Here is a 20434-nt window from a genome sequence, read left to right as displayed (position 1 = left end):
CTCTTTGCTGAAGCATATACAAAGAAGTGCCCTAGACTCTTCTTTAGAAATTTTGTCCTAATTGAAAATATATACATGTTTTGCTTTTCAGTGAAAGCCTTTTGTACTTTATAATATAAAACTGTGGAGACAGTTTAAATATAAAGTTTGGTTAGCCTCTTGTTTCAGTTAAAGTAATATTTTTATCATGGAAAGGATCAGGATTTGGAGGGTGAATTTTGCCAATCACTGCTAGCCAGTGAGTATGTCACATGTTCAACATAGGTGGAGTACAGACTTTTCCATCTTGACGTTGCTATCTTTGTAAGTTAAAGGAGCAATATTAAACACAGATTTGTGTGCTTGACTTAGAAAAAATTCTGATTCTCCTTCTGGTTTCCGTGTTTAAAAGAATAATTTATAAAATCATGGAAAGTTAGAGTTAAGATATAACCCAGTAATTCCACTCCTAGATATATACCCAAGAGAATTGAAAACATATGTCCACTCAAAAACCTATTACAGGAGACCTTGTAAAATTCCACTTTTAGCATGACATGTGAGCGGCTCTGTAGAACTGATCCCCTATAAAACTAGTGAAAATTATCTTTAAAGGAAGCATTTAATGTCTCTGGGAAAATGTCCTAAGGGCATACAGCTAATGAGAAAACACTTGAGCAAATTTATTAAAACATGGTAAGAACAGTGAGGGTCTGTAGTATTTGAACCAAAACTGAGTGTTTCCCTCCACTCTCCCAACTCAGCAAGGCAGAAGCTCCACTCCAAACTGGTAAAGCCAAGAAAAGAACACAGAACTTCCTCTTCCCCCAGCTCACTGTGGGAGTGCTATCTTCCTGGGAGGGGTAGAGCATCACCATTTCTCATCATGCCCCTGACTATCTGTTGCTGTGGCTAAGTTCCAGATAATTAGAACTATGAGGTGGAGGTTTCCTTCTTTTGACCAGCCCCCATTCATGGGAGGAGACTTTACCTCAGGCATGGCACTGCTGAGGTGGGGATCCCACTCTGACAGACTCAAGCCAAGGAGACCTGGACTGTTCACCTCCCCAACCCCTCCCACCACCAAGCACTCAGCTCCTAGAGGAGGGTGTCACTCAGAAGTGTGCATTTACCCCTACCCTACCTCCAGCCGCAGAACTGTGGCTCAGAAAATTTGCCTGGAGGGAGAAGCAAGCCATAAAACAGAGTGCTCCAAAACTCTTCCCAAAGGAACAGACATCATTTGCAATGAGTGTGAAGAAGTTCAAGCCTAGGGGCACTCTAAAAAAACAGTGGAGTTTGCAGTGAAAGGAATTGGGAGTAAAGTGATATGTTTGTTGGATATATAAGTTGCTGTAGTCCAGTTAGTCTACAAGAAAGAAATGGTGAAAGAGGCAACTGGGAAGAGTTCTCTTGAGGTCAAAGCATATCTCAAATTCTGACCTGGGGTACCATAACTTCAAAGGAGTCCAAATTTGATTGGATCAGTCTATGAAGCAATTTATGCCCCAGAGCAATGTTGAAAATAATAGAGAAATCAGCCAACAATTAGTGATGCTTAACATTTAGGTGTCCTCAGGGAAAGAGACAGAGAGCTGTGCCAAACTACTCTTATTTCAGGATGACTGTGGGCATACCCAAGGCTGCGTCCTCTGAGTAGCAACATCAGAGATTTCACACTACAGAGGGGAAATAGACTTCACTAAAATTACCCAGTCAGTCACTAAACTAGAAAACAAATAATAATAATGACCCCTGTAAGGGGTCAACCAGTACCCATTGTTTTTACAAAATATTATATAAAATGTCCAGTTTCCAACACAAATTCATATGGCATGCAGAGATATGGAGTATGACCCATATGCTGAGAAAAAGGCAACAGACCCTACCTGTGCAAGTGATTGGATGTTGGATTTAATGAAGATGTAAAAGTAGCTATTATCAATATTTTCAGTGAACTAAAGGAAACCAAGATTGAAGAAGTAAAGTATGATAACATTACATCAAATAGAGAACACTGATAAAGAGAAAGAAATTATAATAAAAGAACCAAATGGAAAGTCTGAATTGAAAAGTACAATAACTGAAATAAAAAATTCATTGGAGGGAAGCAACAGTAGATGTGAACTGGCAGGTGAAAGAATCAGTGAACTTGAAGATAAATCAGTAGAGATTATGCATTCCCAAGGAGAGGGGAAAAGGAATGAAGAAAAATGAACAGAGCCTCATAGAAATGTAGTATACTATTAAGTACACCAACATATGCATAATGATAGTTTGAGAAGGAGAGGGTAGAAAGGAGCATAAAAAATATTCAGTGACTATGTAATTATACCAAATACCATTGATTGTACACTTTGGATGAATTGTATGCTTTATTAATATGTAGCAAAAACTATTTATTAAAAAAATATTCAAAGAAATTGGCGAAAAACCCCCCAAATTTCTTGAAATACATTGATCTGTGCATCCACGAAGTGTAGTGAACTTCAAGTAGAATAAATTAAAAGATATCCCCAAACATTATACTAAAAATCCAAAACCAACGACAAGAAGATATTGAAAGCAGCAAGAACAAAATGACTCATCACTTACAAGGGTACACCGGTAAGATTATCAAAAACAATGAAGGTCAGAAGGCAGTGGGATAACATTTTCAAATTGCTCATTGAGAAAAGCAGTTAACCAAGAACACTATATTCAGTAAAGCTATCTTAAAAAATGAAGGCTAAATACAGAAATTCCCAGATAACCAAAACCTGTGATAATTTACTGCTAGCTGGCCAAAAAATGCAAATAGAAATTCTTCCAACTGAAAGCAAATTAGTCCGCACAAATAGATATTTCAAATCCCCCCTCCACACACACAAAAAACAGCAAAGTTAGGGTAATTTAGGTAATTATAAATGACTATATAAATGTACATTCTTCACCTTTTCTTCTCTTAACTGATTTATAATATATAAAATAATATGTATATAATATATTGTGGCACCTATAACATATAGATTTCAATGCCCAACTTTGAATCAATAGAACAACTGGAGAGAAAATCAAGAAGGAAACATAAGTCATGAGTAATACTATAAACCAACTAGAACTACCAGACATTGATTGAACATTCTACCCACAACAGCTAACATCACAATAATGGTGAAAGATTAGATGCTTTCCTCTTAAGATCAGAAATAAGGGAAGGATGTCTGCTGTCACCATTTCTATAACATTTTATAGGTTCTAGCCTGAGCAATTATGCAAGAAAAAAAAATAGATGATATACATCAAGATTGGAAAAGAAGAAGTAAAACTCTAGTCACAGATGACCTAAACCTATATACAGAAATTTTAAGGAATTCACTAAAAAAGTATTAGAATGAATAAACAAGTGCAGCAAGATTGCAGGATACAAGATTAATATGTAAATGTCAGTGTATACACTGGCTGTGAACAATCTGAAAATGAAATTAAGAAAATAATTCCATCTACAATACCATTAAAAAGGGACAAATTTAACTTAAGTGCAAGATTTTACACTGAAAACTGCAAAATATTGTTGAAAGAAATTAAAGAATATCTAAATAAATTGAAGAATATCCACTATTTATGGATTGGAAGACTAATTGCTAACATGACAGTTCTCCCTACTTTGATCTACACATTTAATGCAATCCCTATCTGAGTGCCAATAGGGTTCTTTGTAGAAATTGACAAGCAATAAAGACAGTTACCAGTTGTTGTTTTTATTAAGGAGACTTATTAGTTGACTTAGGAATTCTGCTAGGTACCACCACCGAGAGAAATGAAAGCATATGTCCACTCAAAAACATGTTCGTGAATGTTTATAGCCACGTTTTTCAAAATAGCCAAAAGGTAGAAACAACACAAATGTCTTATCTCCTGATAATGGATTTAAAAATATGGTATATCCATATAATGGCATATTACTTGGCCATAAAAAGGAAGATAGAACTTTTTCATGTTGCAGCATGCATAAACCTTGAAGACATTATGCTAAATGAAAAAAAATCCAGTCACAAAAGAATATATATTATTTGATTCCATTTGTATGCAATGTCTGAAATAGACAATCTATAGATACAGAAATTAGATTAGTGGATGCTTATGGCTGGGGCAGGAGGTTTTCTTTGAGTTGATGAAAATTTGCTAAAATTAGGATGGTTTCACAACTCTATGAATGTGTTAAAAAATCACTGAATTGTACACTTTAAAAGAATGAGTTCTGTGATATATGAATTGTATCTCAATAAAGCTGTTTTCAAAAATACAATGCTGAGAGTAAATACTCTTTGAAGGCTATTCATGTTCTGGTATTTTTTCTGTGTAACTATTTTTTGTTATTTTTTAAAGATGACATCTTTTGAGCTAGTTTACTGGTTCTAGGGTGGCATCTAATATAAGAAGTTCTAAAGGATTTTTTCAATAAATTATGCTATATGGTATCCCCATGTCACAGAAAACATTGCTACTTAATTAATTCAAGTGTATCATAAGTTAGTGCTCCTGCTGTAGTGGATTTCAGCTTCTGAAAATTTTTAAATTTATGTTTATAGATAAGTTAATTTTAAGCAATAGTTAATTGTTGGTGATGTCTAGTTTGCTGGATATTTGGTTAAGGGGTGGAAGGAATATGCTTATAAATTTAAAAAATCAATCTACCTGTTTTTAAATAAGTTTGATTTTTAAAAGCTTTCTTTTGTTAACATGTACCATTATTTGCAGGGATAGAATGTTATATTGTTTCTGAGTACGGGCTTCCTCCTAAAGAAAGACATATCTTCGCGCTGATTATTTCAACTTTTAATATACTTTAAAATAGGTATACTTTAGAACAAAACAAATGCTCATAATTCATTTTTAAAATAAAAAAACATGTACCATGCTTTAAGGAAACAACATATTTTTCTAAATCAAGAGTGTTCATAAAAATGAGAATCCAGATGGTCAATTCAGACACAGTATGTAATGCTGTAATTTTTCTTCCTAGTTAAAAGGCTGGCCACAGAGAACCTGCAATACATAGTAAAAGCCTGCCAAGTGGGGTCAGAAGGAGAACTTGCCACCCAGCTGACTTCTGTGTTTAGGTAACTGGAAAATATGCCAACTGGCAAGGAGACTATTGCCAGCCATTTGACAGCCAACATGTTATTTGAATAACTAATTATCCAAAACATAATGTGTTACTACTTGTTTATAGTATTTCAATTATTGTAATTTTGGCAGTGGTTTTGTTACATTGTGTTGTTTTATTAGAAAATAAAAGTGCCAGGGAAAAAGGTAAGTGAGCCGATTTAAAATTACCTATGAATACAGTAAGGAATGGTCTTGTATGGATTTGGGAGGAAAAAGTGGGAAACTTGAGTCATGACGATAGGTGCACAGGCCTTCAGAGCTTATGGAACATTTTACTTAGGATCCAGAGTAGAAGTACATGTCACTGGTTTTCTTACTTGCTTTTAGAAAGCTCTGTTATGTTTAATTTGTGAAACATAGACTTTGTAGGAAAAGATCTTTGTCCACCAAAATTACATAATACAACTTGGGAAACATTTTCTCTTTCCTTTCTTTTCCTTTCTCCTCTCCCCTTTCTCCTTTCCTTTCCTTTTTTCTTTTCTTTCCTTCCTTCCGTTCCTTCCCCTGTATAATCTTGCACTTTCTGTTAGAGCAGTAGTTTTTAGTGTTCTTTTCTCACAGTTTGTACCATGATAAATAATTTGGGTCCATATTCTCCATTCTTTGTTGGATCTTTGATTCCTTGGGTTTTGTTTTCACCACATAATTGGTGCTCAGCAGTGTTAAAAGTTTATTTAAATTGTGACCATTTGATAATAGTGGATTTGTGAAAATTGTAAAACCTTAGGATGGGATAAAAGTATTTTATGTGAACAGAGATTGTGTGTTTGTCAGCTAGGTGGCTTTGGTTTTGTTGATTTGGTGGGGTGGAATTGTGGGAGGGTAGTGGGAATTGTAGGGCTAAATATATAATTCTTATATAAGTGCCATCTACCTGTCTAAAGTTTCTTGTTCAGTTAAGGAACATAATATGTGCCTTCTCTAAAGAGAGAAGGGACTGAAAGATTGCTAGGAAACCCAATTCTTTTATCCCCTTCTTAGTCTTCTCTACACACTTACCACCCAGATTTGGAGGTATGGAGTATAGCAAAAAAGCCCCTGGAATGAAGTTTTCCCCCTCATTCCACCCCATCCTCACTCCCACACCTCCTTCTTGGCTTCCAGCTCTTCCCCTTTCCCTCAGTGCCATTGCTCTGGTAATGGATCAAACTGAAATAAAATTTATCTGTTTTTTTCTTTATTTTTAAATGTTTGACATAATCTTCTTATCTCATCTAGTTTCATAAGGCAATCTTACATGAAATGGTTTTTCCTGTGGTCAACTCATAGCTGACTGCCATGTGGATACCAGGCCAAGATATTGCCCTAGAAGTAATTCTAAGTAATCTGTTTTATTTTCAGGCAGTTTATCCAGGATTATGGTATGAGATACGATTATCAGGTTTACAGCATCTTAGAAACAGTAGCAACATTGGACCAGCAGGTTGTTATCCACTTGATTTCTACTCTTACTCAGTCCCTAAAGGATTCAGAGCTAAAATGGGGCCTTGGCAGAAATATTGCACAAAGGTATGTTTGGTAATTTAATTAGATTCTTTTTGGGCAATTATTATAAAATCTAGATTTGTTTTATAGAAATGACTTGTTTTCCTATTCCCCCAAATTTGGGGTGTTTTCTTTTGAGTTGGAAAAAATTCAGTATTGTAATTGTTACCAGTTTTGTAAAATATGATGAGAAAGTAATGTGAGTTATTTACAAACTTAGCAGAATTGACACATCCATTAGCATGTTGTTACTTTCAAAATGACCATCTTAGAAGGCTGTATTTCATTTTATGTCCCAAAGTTTGTTAAAGAATTGAAGTACCTTAACCGCATCTTGCATGTGTGTATATTTATAAATAGGTATATTCCAATTTTTAGTTGAAATTATTTGACTATATAATGTTACATTTGAGGGTTATCTTTGAGATATGCCTCTACACCAGGGGTTCTTAACCAGGGATTCACAGAACCCCAAGAGGTCTGTTAAAAGATTTCAGGGGGTATATGAGCTTGAATAGAAAATTTTTAAAAAACAATTATTCTTCTGGGGCTGTGTTGATGCAGGTGTGATATATTTATTAAATAATCTACAGTATAGTGTGGACTTAGTAAGAGGTCTGTGGTTTTCACCTGACTGGCAAAGGGGTCCATGGAACAAAAAAGCTTAAGAACCCCTGCTCTATGCTGATCATGGTAGCTGCCTAATGGAAATCAGTCTCTTCAATAAGTGAGTGGAAAAAAAAATGAGAAAACTAGAGAGACCACTCTTGCATACCTTTTCTATGCTAAGGTGCTACATTTCTTTTCTTCTCCTGCATAGTAACTGGGTGGAGAGAAGACTAGATCACTTCAAATCATACCTTTGAAGAAATAGTATTTAATGCCATGTCTCAAAACAAGTCCATGTGAAGACCTCTCTAACATCTGGCTTCTCTTGAGTAGTCAAGTGTGAATAAAAAAACTACAGGTTCTTGTTGGGGCAGGAGGCCTGTTAGCTACCACCTTGTGTGGCCAAGAGTGCTCATGAGAGAGCTGGTTTAAAGATTCTGAGAAGTACAAGTATTGGACTAATGAAATAGCTGCCAGGCACACATCCCAAATACAGAGAGATCCTGGGAGATATCTGATAGGACAAACAATAATTATATTCAAAGTTTGTTATTTCTAAGAAGTTAAGGAAGAAATGAAATATATAGTAAGATTGTTCTATAGGTCTTTTTTATGTTACAGAATTTTTGTTTTAATTCTTAGGCTTATGACAGAAATTTTCCCATTTAAATCATACCATTATTATCTACTTAACATATTTCATTACCTATTAGCATTATATTATTTCAGATGGTTAATAGACTTTTACATGCCATTTTTAGCCCACATTTTATATTTAAAAAATCAGACTTAAAAACCTTAGGTAGATACTAGCTAGGTATTTTCACAATATATAGAAGACATATTCTTAAAAGTGATGTGCTAACAAGCCTGCTGTTCAGATAGATTGATAGATCGACAGAGGCTAGATTTGTAAATACTTAAATGAAAAATAATAGAAAAGGTAATAAATATGCTTGCTTTCTTTTTGTTCTTTTTTTCCTTAATCAGGGAAGCCTATAGCAAACTTTTATCTCACCTAGGACAAGTGGGACAAGATGAGATCCAGAATCTGGAAAATGATAATACCTAATATATTTTGTGATTCATCCTCCTTATTGATTATCACTATCAAAAGCCTCTTTGTACCACTCTACATCTACTTTTAATTACTTCTGTAATGTTCTGTTAAAAATACTGTCTAGGATTTTTTTGTCCCTACAAACCTGTAAGTATATAAATAAGGAAATAAGGGTTGATTATCTGTGTTAGAAGGGTCCTTGGAACTTTGAACAATTTTATTCTATTTTGAAGTGATTTTAGTTAAAATAAGTTGAAATTTAATTCTCATTTTCAATTTAGAATTAAAGTTAGTTAAATGTTTTCTAACTAGGAATGTTTTCTGTATATGAGTTTTCAGGAGATTTGTAGTGGTTGCTTCATGCACTTTTTACTTTGATGTGATTTCTTGTCTTTCTGCCTTGAACTGATTTGTGTGTGGGTTTTTTGTTTGTTTGGTTTAGCTTTTTTTTTTACATCTTACATTTTAGTTTTAATGTGATACTTTTCAAATCACCTGGCTGCCCAATGCTGTTTACTTTTGGGTGAGGTCTGTATATTTATTTTCCTTTTTTATACCTTGTGCGAGGCAAGTTAATAAATAAAACTCTTTCAAAGCATATATAACTCTGTTAGGAATAAGACTTTCTGGCTAAATGATTGAACACGCACCTTCTTAAATTTTTAAAATTTAGGACAGTAGTGTTCCAATGGTTGCCAAATTTTTCTCGACTTCTCCTTTCTTTCATAGTTGTCATTAAAAAACATATCAGGAGGAAGAGAAACAAGAGCCTTTTAGAAAACAATAATCATATTCTGGAATGTCTTCAGATTACAAATTAACAGAAGAGAAGTCAGCTGATTTGTTTCCTAGCTCTTTAGTGAGAGCCTTTTGGGCATTTACAGAGAACCAGCTTAATTTGCTTTTGCAGCTCTTATCTCTCAACGCTTTTACTCTCTCATATTCAGGTAGTTTATCAGTTGGCGCCTTTTATGGCACGTATGATTTCGTAGAAAGAGCTCCAGTCCTAGCATTGGGAACCCACCTGAGTCTCCAGCCCAGCTCTACTTTGTGACCTTGAGCAAATTAAACCACCTTTCTGAGCCTCAGTTTCTTCATGGAAAAAAAAAGGAATAATCCCTTTTCTGTCTGTTTCACTATATAATTGTAAAGCAGTGGGGCATTTCATGTTTGCTAACATGAAAATAACTTATTGTTTTCTTTTTGAGACTCCAGTTTTTATTGTGGTGCTACCATTCCTCTAAGAAAACATTTCAACCCTTTTCTAGCTCAAAATATATCTTTTACAATGAAATGCATTACAGTCAGCATTCTATAGTTAATGGTGCTCTTCTAATGCTAATTTGCAAAGCCCAGATAAATTCCTCTTAAAGGTATTTTCATGACATACAAATGGCCTAGCTTCTCCCTAAATCAGCTGTCTTTACTTCAAACAACTGGAATAAAAAAAGACTCTTTTGGCTGTTTAATAGACTTCATAGCAATGAGTTTTTCATTATGATAGATCGTGCCTTCCTGAATTAATGTATTGCTTTGCGAGTTTCAGCAATTGAAGTTTTATCTATTTAAAATAAGGTGATACCTCTATAGGGGATATATATGTATAGGTATATTTTTATTTTCCAAGGGATTTTATAAAGATGTCTTTCAGAATCTAGCTTCTTGGAGTGTGAAACTTTTAAGGGACAGGAAAAACTGCTACTGAATCATGCACTAGGATATAGAGCTACAGATATTAACTGAAGTTTGTAATAAAAAAATCAGTAAGAACAAAAACCTGTAACAATAATTTATGTATGCTTTTTTACTTGTATATAAGTACAATTTGAAAGAAACCATGTCTTTAGTGGAAAAAAAGATTTATGACTCTGTTCCTTTCCTTGAAAATCTTCACTGACCTTTTGCTTAATGATTAGCTATAATCTTATCTTCTCCCATTCCCAGATTTGAGTACCTTATACCCTTTTCCTTAATATTCATTTTTCCCTAAATACCCTGTAATTTCTGAGGCTACTTCTTCTACCATTGTAATGTAAACCACTCTCCTACAGTCAAATCAGAGAATATATTCTCATTTCTCATGTTTTTTGGTCTGTGACATCTGCATTTTCCTTTTATCTTACCATCTGTTCCTTGCCATGATACTGCTGCTTCCTACATATACTTGAGAGCATCTTCATGTTCTTTATTCCAGTAAGATCTGGACCTTCATCTTCTCTCTTCCAGCATCCTCCTAGTAATGAACTGGTAATACTAGCTCATAATTTCACCACTATTAATAGTGCTAATTTATCACTAAACCTCTCTAGTTGGATCTTGCTAAAATCTCATGTCAACATTTCAACCTGCCCTTTCACCTTCCATTCCAAACTAACTCTTAACCTGATTTTCTACCCAGAGTATACACTCTCTTCCCAAGTCACTTAGCCTTGAAAGACTTCAGAAGCATCTTGGAGTGGTCTTCATTGTTCCCCACTTTCATTTGATCATTAATGTAGTCCTTTAGGCTTTTCTTTTTTCTTTTTGTAGTCTATTGCATTCAAATGTTTTCTCCAGTGGTTACTATATCTCCTTCTTAACTCTTTGTGTTTGCTCTCCTTCCAAATACTTTATTCTATGCACAGTTCTGAAATTAGTATTCATAAAATACTTCTTTGTTCTGGTTACTTTTCTGCATGTGACCTCCAGTAAGTTTCTGTTATTTGCAAGCTGATGTTCCAACCCTTCCATCAGGGGAAGACTTTCTGCCACCTGACTCTACCTTTTCTTTTTAGACATACCTCCTTTTAAGCAGGGGACTCTCTTTTCAGTTTTGTGTGAATGCCTTGTTCATTTCACACTTTCCCTCAGTCATTTTGCCAGCCTGGAATACCACCCTTCCTATAGAAACCTGACTTATGACACTTAAGTAGGAATAAAATTAAAATATTAAATACATTTCTTGATGTGTGAGTGTTCCATCCAAATAATTTCTCTAATAGAGTGTAAAAGAGATAATTGAAGGACAAAAGGTTGATGAAAAGACTTTATTCAGATCTGGTTGTGATTTAAGTTTCAGTTTAAAATTTAATTAGGAGGTTTCCAAGGAGAAGAAAAAACAAGTAGGATTGTCTCTACAAAAATTATTCAGTATTGAGTTAGAAGAGCTTCATAGTTTAAAATTTGTATCTTTAATCCTAGTACATTTTCTTTTTCTTCTTAAGCATGTCTGACTTTTTCCTACCTGGGCATCTGTGTAAGAAAATAATTTGTAGGTTTTCGTTACTATCATCTTTTCCTTCCAGGCTTCATCACATACTTTTAAAGCTACTTTGTTCTTAAAGAATTACATGGGCCCATGTGTTGTACTTCCACAGAATCTTTGACAGATTTTATTGAGATGGTACATTACAAATATTTGACAAGCTTCTGCAGTTGAGAAAAACCTTTTAGTAAACCTGCCTTCCCTAAATCCTACCTGTTAATATAGTATCATGTTTCAAAGACAGAAGGTAGATATAATAACCTCACCAAAATCTGTATTACCTCCTTGACTGGTGAACTATTTACATATACCATACATTTTCCAAAAACTATCTCCTAACAACCCCTCTTCAGGTTAAAAATATTGCCTTGTCTGTCCAGAGTATTGTCTATAAATATGAATGTTTTGTTTGGTGGTTTAAAACATTGAGAAGCTAGCAAAATAGTATATTCTTTTACGTATTTAAGATATGAGATTTTTATTTTGATTCTGTGTTTAACCATTATGGTTAGGTAACAGTTCGGTATCAAAGGACTGGAATTGACCAATTTCTGATTATTAAAGTTTTTGGTGTATTGATAGTTAGCTATTTTATTGCATTTGTGAATTGAGCGTGTAGAAAAAATCTGGACCTTATTTTATATTCGTGTATATAAGTTATTTGTGCATATAGATTTTTTTTGTGCATATATATACACACATACATCTATATAAAATAAATGTATATATTTAAGCTACACTGTACCAGTGAGATACTGTGTGATTATTCAGCTTCCTTTCTATGACAGATTGACTATTCTGAAGCCAAAATAAAAATGAAACATGTTACCTAGAGCAATAATTTGTTTTATTCTTGTTGCTTTTATACTCTGTGCAAAAACAATAGTAAGCTAGTTATTGCAGTGACTGAAAGGAGGGATACTATATACATTTAAGTAAACAATGGAGACAGTAAATGAAGAGAAAAGGTATGGAACACACCCCAATTATAATCCAGTTGGCATTTTGTTATTAAGAGTCTGTGGAATTTTACATATAGATTATTTGAGAGATTACTGTCTTTGCTGGCTTTTCCCCTCATAATCAGAATTTTTTAATATCTATGTGGTACTGCTTTTTTCTTTTTTCAAGTGAAATTGTATTGTTTAAATGGTTGGAAGTCTCATGGTCTTCATATGTAAATTCACATTAATATAATTTAAATACAAATACAATATAACCTTTAATTTTGAAGGGTATAAGTGGAAGATGAATTTCTGTAGGATAGTTCATTGAAGTGGGAAATTTATAATTGAATAGTTTCATGGAATGTGGCCTATATGATCAAAAACTTTTCTAGAATTCTCATTGTTGATAATCTAAGGAAAAGGCTATAATTATAAATGATTTGAATTTTGTATTTAGGAAAGGATGTACTTTTTATGCTTCATTTGGTTATAGTTGTAAAGGATGTTTAAGAAAACATTGCAAACTTAAAGTTCTGAGCTCAATTCTGTAATACTTAAGTGAACATAACATCACCAACATAAAGATCACCAAGAACAAGTTTGATAATGTATTCTGATTTGCTTTATATGAATAGATAGAAACTACATAGAAATAATCTAGAGTGATTTCAGGCTGCCTTCCTATTAAATAGATTTTGTTTTTTAAATTAAAACTGCTGGGAAAATTCCTGTGCTAATTAGGAAATTCAGTAAATCCGAAATATTTCTGACTTAGTTTCTCAAAAAAATTCTCAAGTGCTAGAGACCAATTCCTGAATTGGTAAGGCATTTAAAAAACTTAGTTTAGATGATTTATATCTTTTGAATAGGATGTCTGCAATCATTCTAAATATCAATTTTCACTTTCAGAAATATCTAAGTACTCCCAAGTTTTTTATTTGTCTAAACTAAATCCAAGTTCATTTTTATCTCCTTCCTGCCCTTTAATCTGAATATCCAGAAATTATAGGTATCTAAAAATTAACATTTTGGGTACCTTATTTGTAAATGAAAAAGACTTCTGTATTTTGGATAAAAAATTTTTTTCATTCACTTTTTTGATTACTGGAAATGGTTATATGAATAAAATGACAATATCCTATAAAAGACAGGGGTTGCTGAATGATGAAACTGCCAAGAAACAAAAAGTCAGAGGAAAGTTTTTTTTAATAAGGATACCTTAGGTCCTGAAAAGATTAGGAAAAAGAGAAACTCATACTTGTTGAATTTATGTTCAAATGTAATTTTTTTTTTATTATAGACAAAGCATATCCAAAAGCCTAACCTAAAATAATTCTTATGGGTTATTAAAAGTGATAGTAGTAAAATATGTATAGTGATGGTGAAGAATCTCACAAACACTTAAGGGTGACATAAACTTTATTAAAACTGCCAATTCTGGGTTCGAATTTATGTCAGAGCATAATTGGTACAAACTAATTTTAGTTTTAAAATGTCATTTTTTACTAAATCATTTTAAATGTAACATTTGAGAGTTAAGGTAAAGATTTACACAAATTTAGGGATTATTGGCTTTGGTAAACTCCCTTTTTTCTAATTAGTGTGTTTTAAACTTCAAAATTAATTCCCTTGTTCAGTTATAAGGTTTTAAAGATGGTAAAACACCTTATAATTTGAGCCACAGGCTTTTTTTAGGCATAACATTTCAGAGAATTTGCCTAATTCTCACAACATTGTTCCGATTAAGATGGGAATCTTAAATCCTCCTAAAACAATGGAAAACTTAAGTACTATAAAATTAAGCTTCTTGCCCAAGGTCACAGAGTGACCAAGGAAAAAAATCTAGGTGTTCCAACAGCTATTCCACTATACTTCCATTGTTCTTTTACCTTGAATAAGATATGGCATTTAATAATTCATTTTGCCATACTACTACTCTGAGTCTCTACTGAGCAGGGATGTTAAATTTTAAAAAGAAAAATTACCAAACCAAGGTTTAAGAAATAAAGAGATTAAGTATGGAAGATTCTTTAATATTGTCGATGCTATTAGTGTGAAGTAAATTTAAATTGCCTTACCAACAGTGTCACGTTATCCTAGACAGCACTGAGTAGAAAAAGTGTACAAAGAATGCTCTAAAGACTCATGGAACAATAACAGATTATTAAGTTGGCACTAAGCTACACCATAATGAAAGTCATACATATTATACTGTATGTTGACATACACAGAGAAGGTTGACAAGAGTTTTCAATAATGTTTTTTAGAAAACTGTTCATTTTTTGCTAATATTTATATATAAGACCTATAGGACATGACAGGGAAGCATTGAGCACTGAGTCTCTTCATGCCCAGAATCCTAAAGTCAAGCCTTTTGTTTTTCCTCCTGTTCATGAGGGAATAACAGTATTGGCTTTTCAGATAGTGCCAATCCTATGGTGAGGCACTTGAAGAGTCTGAAGGTTAGGGCATGTGAAATATGGAGCTGGAAGGAAGCACGCTGCTATTCCATTGGAAGCAAAAGGGAGTGTTGGCCCATAGAACACTTCTTCTTCACCGTCTCTACTTACATCCAATACCTACAAAAGAAGAGAAGAAGCCTGTGTGTCAAAAATGATTGCTCAAAAATAAAGCCTATTTATTGTGTAAACATAAAGGGAAGTCAGAAGTTCAGTTATGCCACTATGATCATAATTAGTCATTATTTTTCTCATTAGAATAGTAACAGAAGTAATTAGTTCCTGCTAGGTGCTGGACTATATATGTTTCTGCATGTGTACATAGATATACATGTATATATTTATAATCATTTAATCTTCAGTGATAAGGTAGGTAGTATTATCCTCATTTAATAAAACTGCCTTAGACTGGTAAAATAACTTCCCCAAACTAATAAGTAGGTAGTATCATCATGTTGGCTTACAAATCTCAAGCCTACACTTTAAAAAGACTGGAGTAGGGTAAAGCCAAGCATGGTGTGCCAGCGAGTCAGGCATGTATGCAAGACAGCTAAAGAGTGAGCTTTTGAGTCTTTTAATGACAACATGGTCTTTTCTTTTGGACGGCAGCACAGGATGTTAGTGCAGTCTGCTGTTTGCTTCCAGAGTCATATGATTTCTTCATTAACTCTTTTTCCAGTTTGAAGATTCTAAAGTCCAGACCTACATATCCAAACTACATACTACTACATAGCCCGATCCAAATGTCATAGGCCTTTCAAAAGAAATAAAATCATTACAAAATAACACTGTGTTCTTTTTCTCTGGCCCAGCCCTGAAATGTCTGATTCATTATCTTTTCATTTACTTTTAAACTCCCTAGATGATTCTGATGGGTAGCATTGATAAAATTAATAAAATTACTATCGTCACACTGTCATGTTACCAAAATTAGAAGGGTGTTATTGGGTAATAAAAAGGATTGTATATAATCAACTTTTTGCTTCTGAAAAGACATGAATATAAGTTTTTACTGAACATTATAATCATTATCTGGTTAAAGACATAACTTTACTCATGATGTTTTTTTTGAGGTACCAGGAGCCAGGGATTGAACTAATGATCTTGTATGTGGGAAGATGGTACTCAACCACTAAGTCACATTGGCGTCCCTGAGTTTTTCATTTTGCTTGTTGTTTGTTTTGTTTTTTTTAGGAGGCACCAAGAATTGAACCCAGGACGTCCTGTATGGGAGGTGGGTGCTCAACTCCTTAAGCCACATCTACTCCCATACTCATGACTTTATAACCTCATCTCTAATAGATGAGATAACTTGTCACAGTTGGTATGGTAGAAAGAACACAGCATTAGAAATTAAACTGCTTGGATTTGAATCCCTGATCTCTGCTTTATTAGCTTTGTGACTGGCAAATCATTCAACCTCTCTCAGCCTATTTGCTCATCTGTAAAATGAAGAAAACAACATGGACCTTACAGCTTTATTACGAAAATCAGACATTAAGTGCAGTGTCCGGCACAGAGTAAAATATTACATGGAGGATTGTGGGAAGATGGCAGAGTAGGAAGTTCTAGTAATCGGTTTCTCTACCCAAACAACTAATGAACTGGCAGAAACTGAATCAACCAATTGGAACTTCGGAGGCTAGGGGAACACTGCAACATCCAGGGAGGAGCAGGAGGAAGAGGCTGGTAAATTGCAGTAAAGACTGGTTACCTGACTGGAACCCTGAGGTGGTTACCATCCCCTTTCCCTCAGCCTCATGGCAGGCAGCAGTAGGGACTGAAGCTCTGCCTCCTGGAGCAGCTTGCGGTGCCAGGGTGGGACATAAAAACCAGTCCTCCAACACTCCAGGCATGTGTGGTCTTATCCCAGATCTGTACCTTTGATTGCCTTTTTAGATTGCTGAATGCCTGCTCTGAGGGCAGCCATTGTTCCATTGCCCTTGGACAAAGGCGGGAAAGGAATCTTCATGACAAAAATGTTCCTCAGAACTACAGAAAACAGTTTAAAAGGGCGTCATAAACCAGGCAAATGCTGACTTAAGATAAGCCATAGGAGAAGTTCCTGATGACCTTGCTGGTCCCTCCCCACCCATCTACAACAGGTGGCGCCAGCTTGCCCTTCCATTGTGGGTCCCAGGCCCTGTAACACAGGGAGCCCAGTAGTGTGTCTGAGACACTGAGCTGGGAAATTGACTGGACTTGTTCTCCCAGAATTTCTTTAAGGGTAAAGCCACATGTTTCTCACAGTGTGAGAAACAAATTGAAATGGCCTTTAACAAATTAAAGATAGCACCCAGGAGGGGGGAAAGGTCTATTTCAAAAGGAGTAGAGTGGACTTTCACTCAAATACGAGTAAACTATAAATGGAATTCCTAAGGCCTCTATAGGCACAAGCCTAGGATAAGAAGCAGACTCCCTGACTCCACCTCTATCCAGGTCCAGATAAGACAGAGAGGACCCTGCACTCCCCATTTGCCTCAGGCTGATCATCTTAATAGGAGGGCTAAGTTCTGAAGGAAACCACTAGCCAAACAGCAAATTTGCAAAGAGAAGGTGCTTTTTGCCTTGGTTTATTTTGATTAGTTCCTGGCATTCAAGAAATCTCTGTCATAGCACTAGCTAAATTCAAACTTAAGGGCCAGCTCAAGGATGAAATCACAGAGTTAACACTTTAAGATATTAAAATGTACAGTATGCAATAATAGATTACAAGTCAAACAAAAATGGAAATGATGGCCCATCTAAAGGGACAAGATCATAAGGAAGGACCAGACTTTGGACTTACCAAACAGGGACTTTGAATAATGAGCCTCAGTATTGCAAAGAGTTGAAAGCAAGAAGAAAGAACTAAAGATCATGAGGAAAACAATAAATGAAAAATACAGGAATCTTTCCAGAGGAATATTGGAGTTGAGAACACAATAACTGAGGTGAAAAATTTCCAATACAGTTTCACAACAGATTGGAGATAGCAGAAGAATGAATCAGCGAACTCAAAAAGGCAAGTGAAATGACTCAGGCCAAGAAGCAGGAAGATAAAAAGATAAAAAGGAATGAACATAGCCTAAGAGACCCATGGGACACCATCAAGCGTAATAATATATGCATTATGGGAGTCCCAGAAGGAGAAGAAAGAAAGGGGTAGAAGGAATGTTCAAATAAAAAATGGCAGAAAACTTCCTAAATTTAATAAAAAATCATGAATAAGTACATTCAAGCAACCCAACAAACCCCAAACAAGATAAATTCAAAGAGAACTAAGCCTAGACAGAATACAAACTGTCTAATGTCAAGAAAAAGGAGAGAGTTCTGAAAGCTGCCAAAGAAAAGCAACACGTTATGTACAAGGGAGTCTCAATAAGATTAAGTGCCTATTTCTCATCAAAAACCATGGAGAGAAGCAGATATGGCTCAAGCAATTAAGCTCCTGCCTACCACATGAGAGGTCCTGGGTTTGGTTCCCAGTGCCTCCTGGAGAAGATGAGCAAGACGGTGAGCTGACGCAACAAGGAGACACAAAGACAACAAAGCAGGGTGCAGAGGTGGCTCAAGTGACTGAGTGCCTTTCTCCCACATGGGAGGTCCCAGGTTCAACTTCCGGTGACTCCTAATGAGAAGACAAGAGACACAACACCGAGTGAACACAAACAATGGGGTGTATGTGTAGGGGGGGTGAGAGATAAAACCAATCTTTAAAAAAAAACAACAACATGGAAGCAAGAAGGCAGTTAGAAGGAAATATTTAAAGTGCTTGAAGGAAACAACTGTTAACCAACTATTTTCTGTCTGGTGAGAATCTCTTTCAAAAATGAGGGCAAGATTAAGATATTCCCAGGTAAACAAATGCTGAGGGAATTTAACAGTAGACCTGCCCTACAAGTAATGTTAAGGAAGTATTTCAAACCGAAATGAAAGGACACTAGACAGTGGATCAAAGCAGCATAAATAAAGACCTCTGGTAAAGGTAATCATGAAATTATAAATACTAGTACTATTGTATTGTTTGTTATGTAACTCCACTTCTTCATAGAGATGCCAAAATGCAAATGCATGAAATGGATGATAAATTGATGGTCTTAGATACACAATGTTTAGGGATATAATACGTAGCAAGTTAGCAAGTGCCAAAAAAAAGGTGACATGGAGGGGGTATAGAAACTGTGTTACTAAAGATAAATTAGTATCAAAGCAAATATGATTGTACAGATTTAGAATGTTAAGTTTTAACCCCATGCTAATCACAAAGAAAATACATGAAAAACACATTCAGAAAGAAATGAGAAGGATCTCAAAATGGTCCAAGACAAAAAGCCAAATAAATATGGAAGTAGCCATTAACAGAAGAATTGAGAGAGAAAAACGGTATAAGACAAACACAGAATAGAAAAATGGCAAAAGAAAGTTCTGCATTATCAGTACTTTAAATGTAAATAGATTAAACTCCCCAGTCAAAATGCAGAGAACGGCAGAATGGATTAAGAAGCATGACCCAAGAATATTTTGTTTACAAATGACCCATCTTAAGTTCAAAGACACACATAGGTTGAAAGTGAAAGGATGGAGAAAAATATACCAAGCAAGTAAGAACCAAAAGAGAACTGGGGTAGCTATACCATTAGCAAAAAAAACCTGTAAGGTTAAAAAAAATTCACTACATACTGAAAAAGGGGTCAATTAAAAGAGAAGACATACTTATACATGCATGTACAGTAGAGCCCCAAAATATATGAACAAAGTATTGACAGATTGGAAGGGAAAAACAGTTCTACATTAACAGTACACTACTTTCAATAATGGAGAGAGAACATCAAGAAAGAAGATCAGAAAGAAAATACAAGATCCGAACAATACTCTAAATCAGCTTGACCTAAATAGAACATGTCACCCAACAGCAAAAGAATATACATTCTTCGTGTGAACATGAATCATTCTCCAGGATAGACCATATGTTAGGACACAAAACGGGTGTCAATAAATTAAAAAATATTGAACTCCTACAATGTACCTCTTCTGACTACAAAGGAATAAAGCTAGAAACCAATAAAAGAAGAAATGGAAAATTCAAATATGTCAAAATTACTCTTATCCTAGGGGTCAAAGAAATCACAAAGGAATTTTTTTAAAAATTTTAAAGATTATTATTTATTTATTTCTCTCTTCCTCCAGTTGTCTGCTCTCTGTGTCCATTCACTGTGTGTTCTTCTGTGTCTGCTTGCATTCTTGTCAGTGGCACTGGGAATCTGTGTCTCTGTTATGTCATCTTGCTGTGTCAGTTCTCCATATGTTTCGGCACCAGTCCTGGGCAGGCTGCACTTTTTTCACATGGGGCAGCTCTCTTTAGGGGGCGCACTTCTTGCACATGGGGCTCCCCTACGTGGGGGACACCCCTGCGTGGCATGGCACTGCTTGCACACATCAGCACTCCACGTGGGCCAGCTCAGCACATGGGTCAGAAGGCCCTGGGTTTGAACCCTGGACCTCCCATGTGCTGGCAGGT

General features: G+C 35.1%; 2 protein-coding genes across 7 annotated transcripts in view; one reads left to right on the top strand and one right to left on the bottom strand.

Moving 5' to 3' along the window:
• Positions 1-12369, top strand: part of MMS22L (MMS22 like, DNA repair protein) — a 156152-nt gene extending 143783 nt beyond the window's left edge. For all 3 annotated transcript variants that reach the window (XM_023587680.3, XM_004454567.5, XM_071218604.1), the window contains 3 exons: positions 4985-5081; positions 6472-6639; positions 8215-12369. In XM_023587680.3, coding sequence (XP_023443448.2) covers positions 4985-5081; positions 6472-6639; positions 8215-8296 — 347 coding nt within the window. In that variant the 3' untranslated portion in view covers positions 8297-12369. The remainder of the gene's footprint in view (positions 1-4984; positions 5082-6471; positions 6640-8214) is intronic.
• The window catches only part of KLHL32 (kelch like family member 32), a 255100-nt gene continuing 245961 nt past the window's right edge, over positions 11296-20434 (bottom strand). For all 4 annotated transcript variants that reach the window (XM_058307167.2, XM_058307168.1, XM_058307170.2 and 1 more), the window contains one exon: positions 11296-15054. In XM_058307167.2, coding sequence (XP_058163150.1) covers positions 14893-15054 — 162 coding nt within the window. In that variant the 3' untranslated portion in view covers positions 11296-14892. The remainder of the gene's footprint in view (positions 15055-20434) is intronic.

The sequence above is a fragment of the Dasypus novemcinctus genome, chromosome 11 (genome assembly GCF_030445035.2).
Source record: "Dasypus novemcinctus isolate mDasNov1 chromosome 11, mDasNov1.1.hap2, whole genome shotgun sequence".
Classification (NCBI taxonomy): Eukaryota; Metazoa; Chordata; class Mammalia; order Cingulata; family Dasypodidae; genus Dasypus; species Dasypus novemcinctus.
The sequence above is the reverse complement of the archived record's forward strand: the minus strand, read 5'-3'. Positions and strand labels throughout refer to the sequence as shown.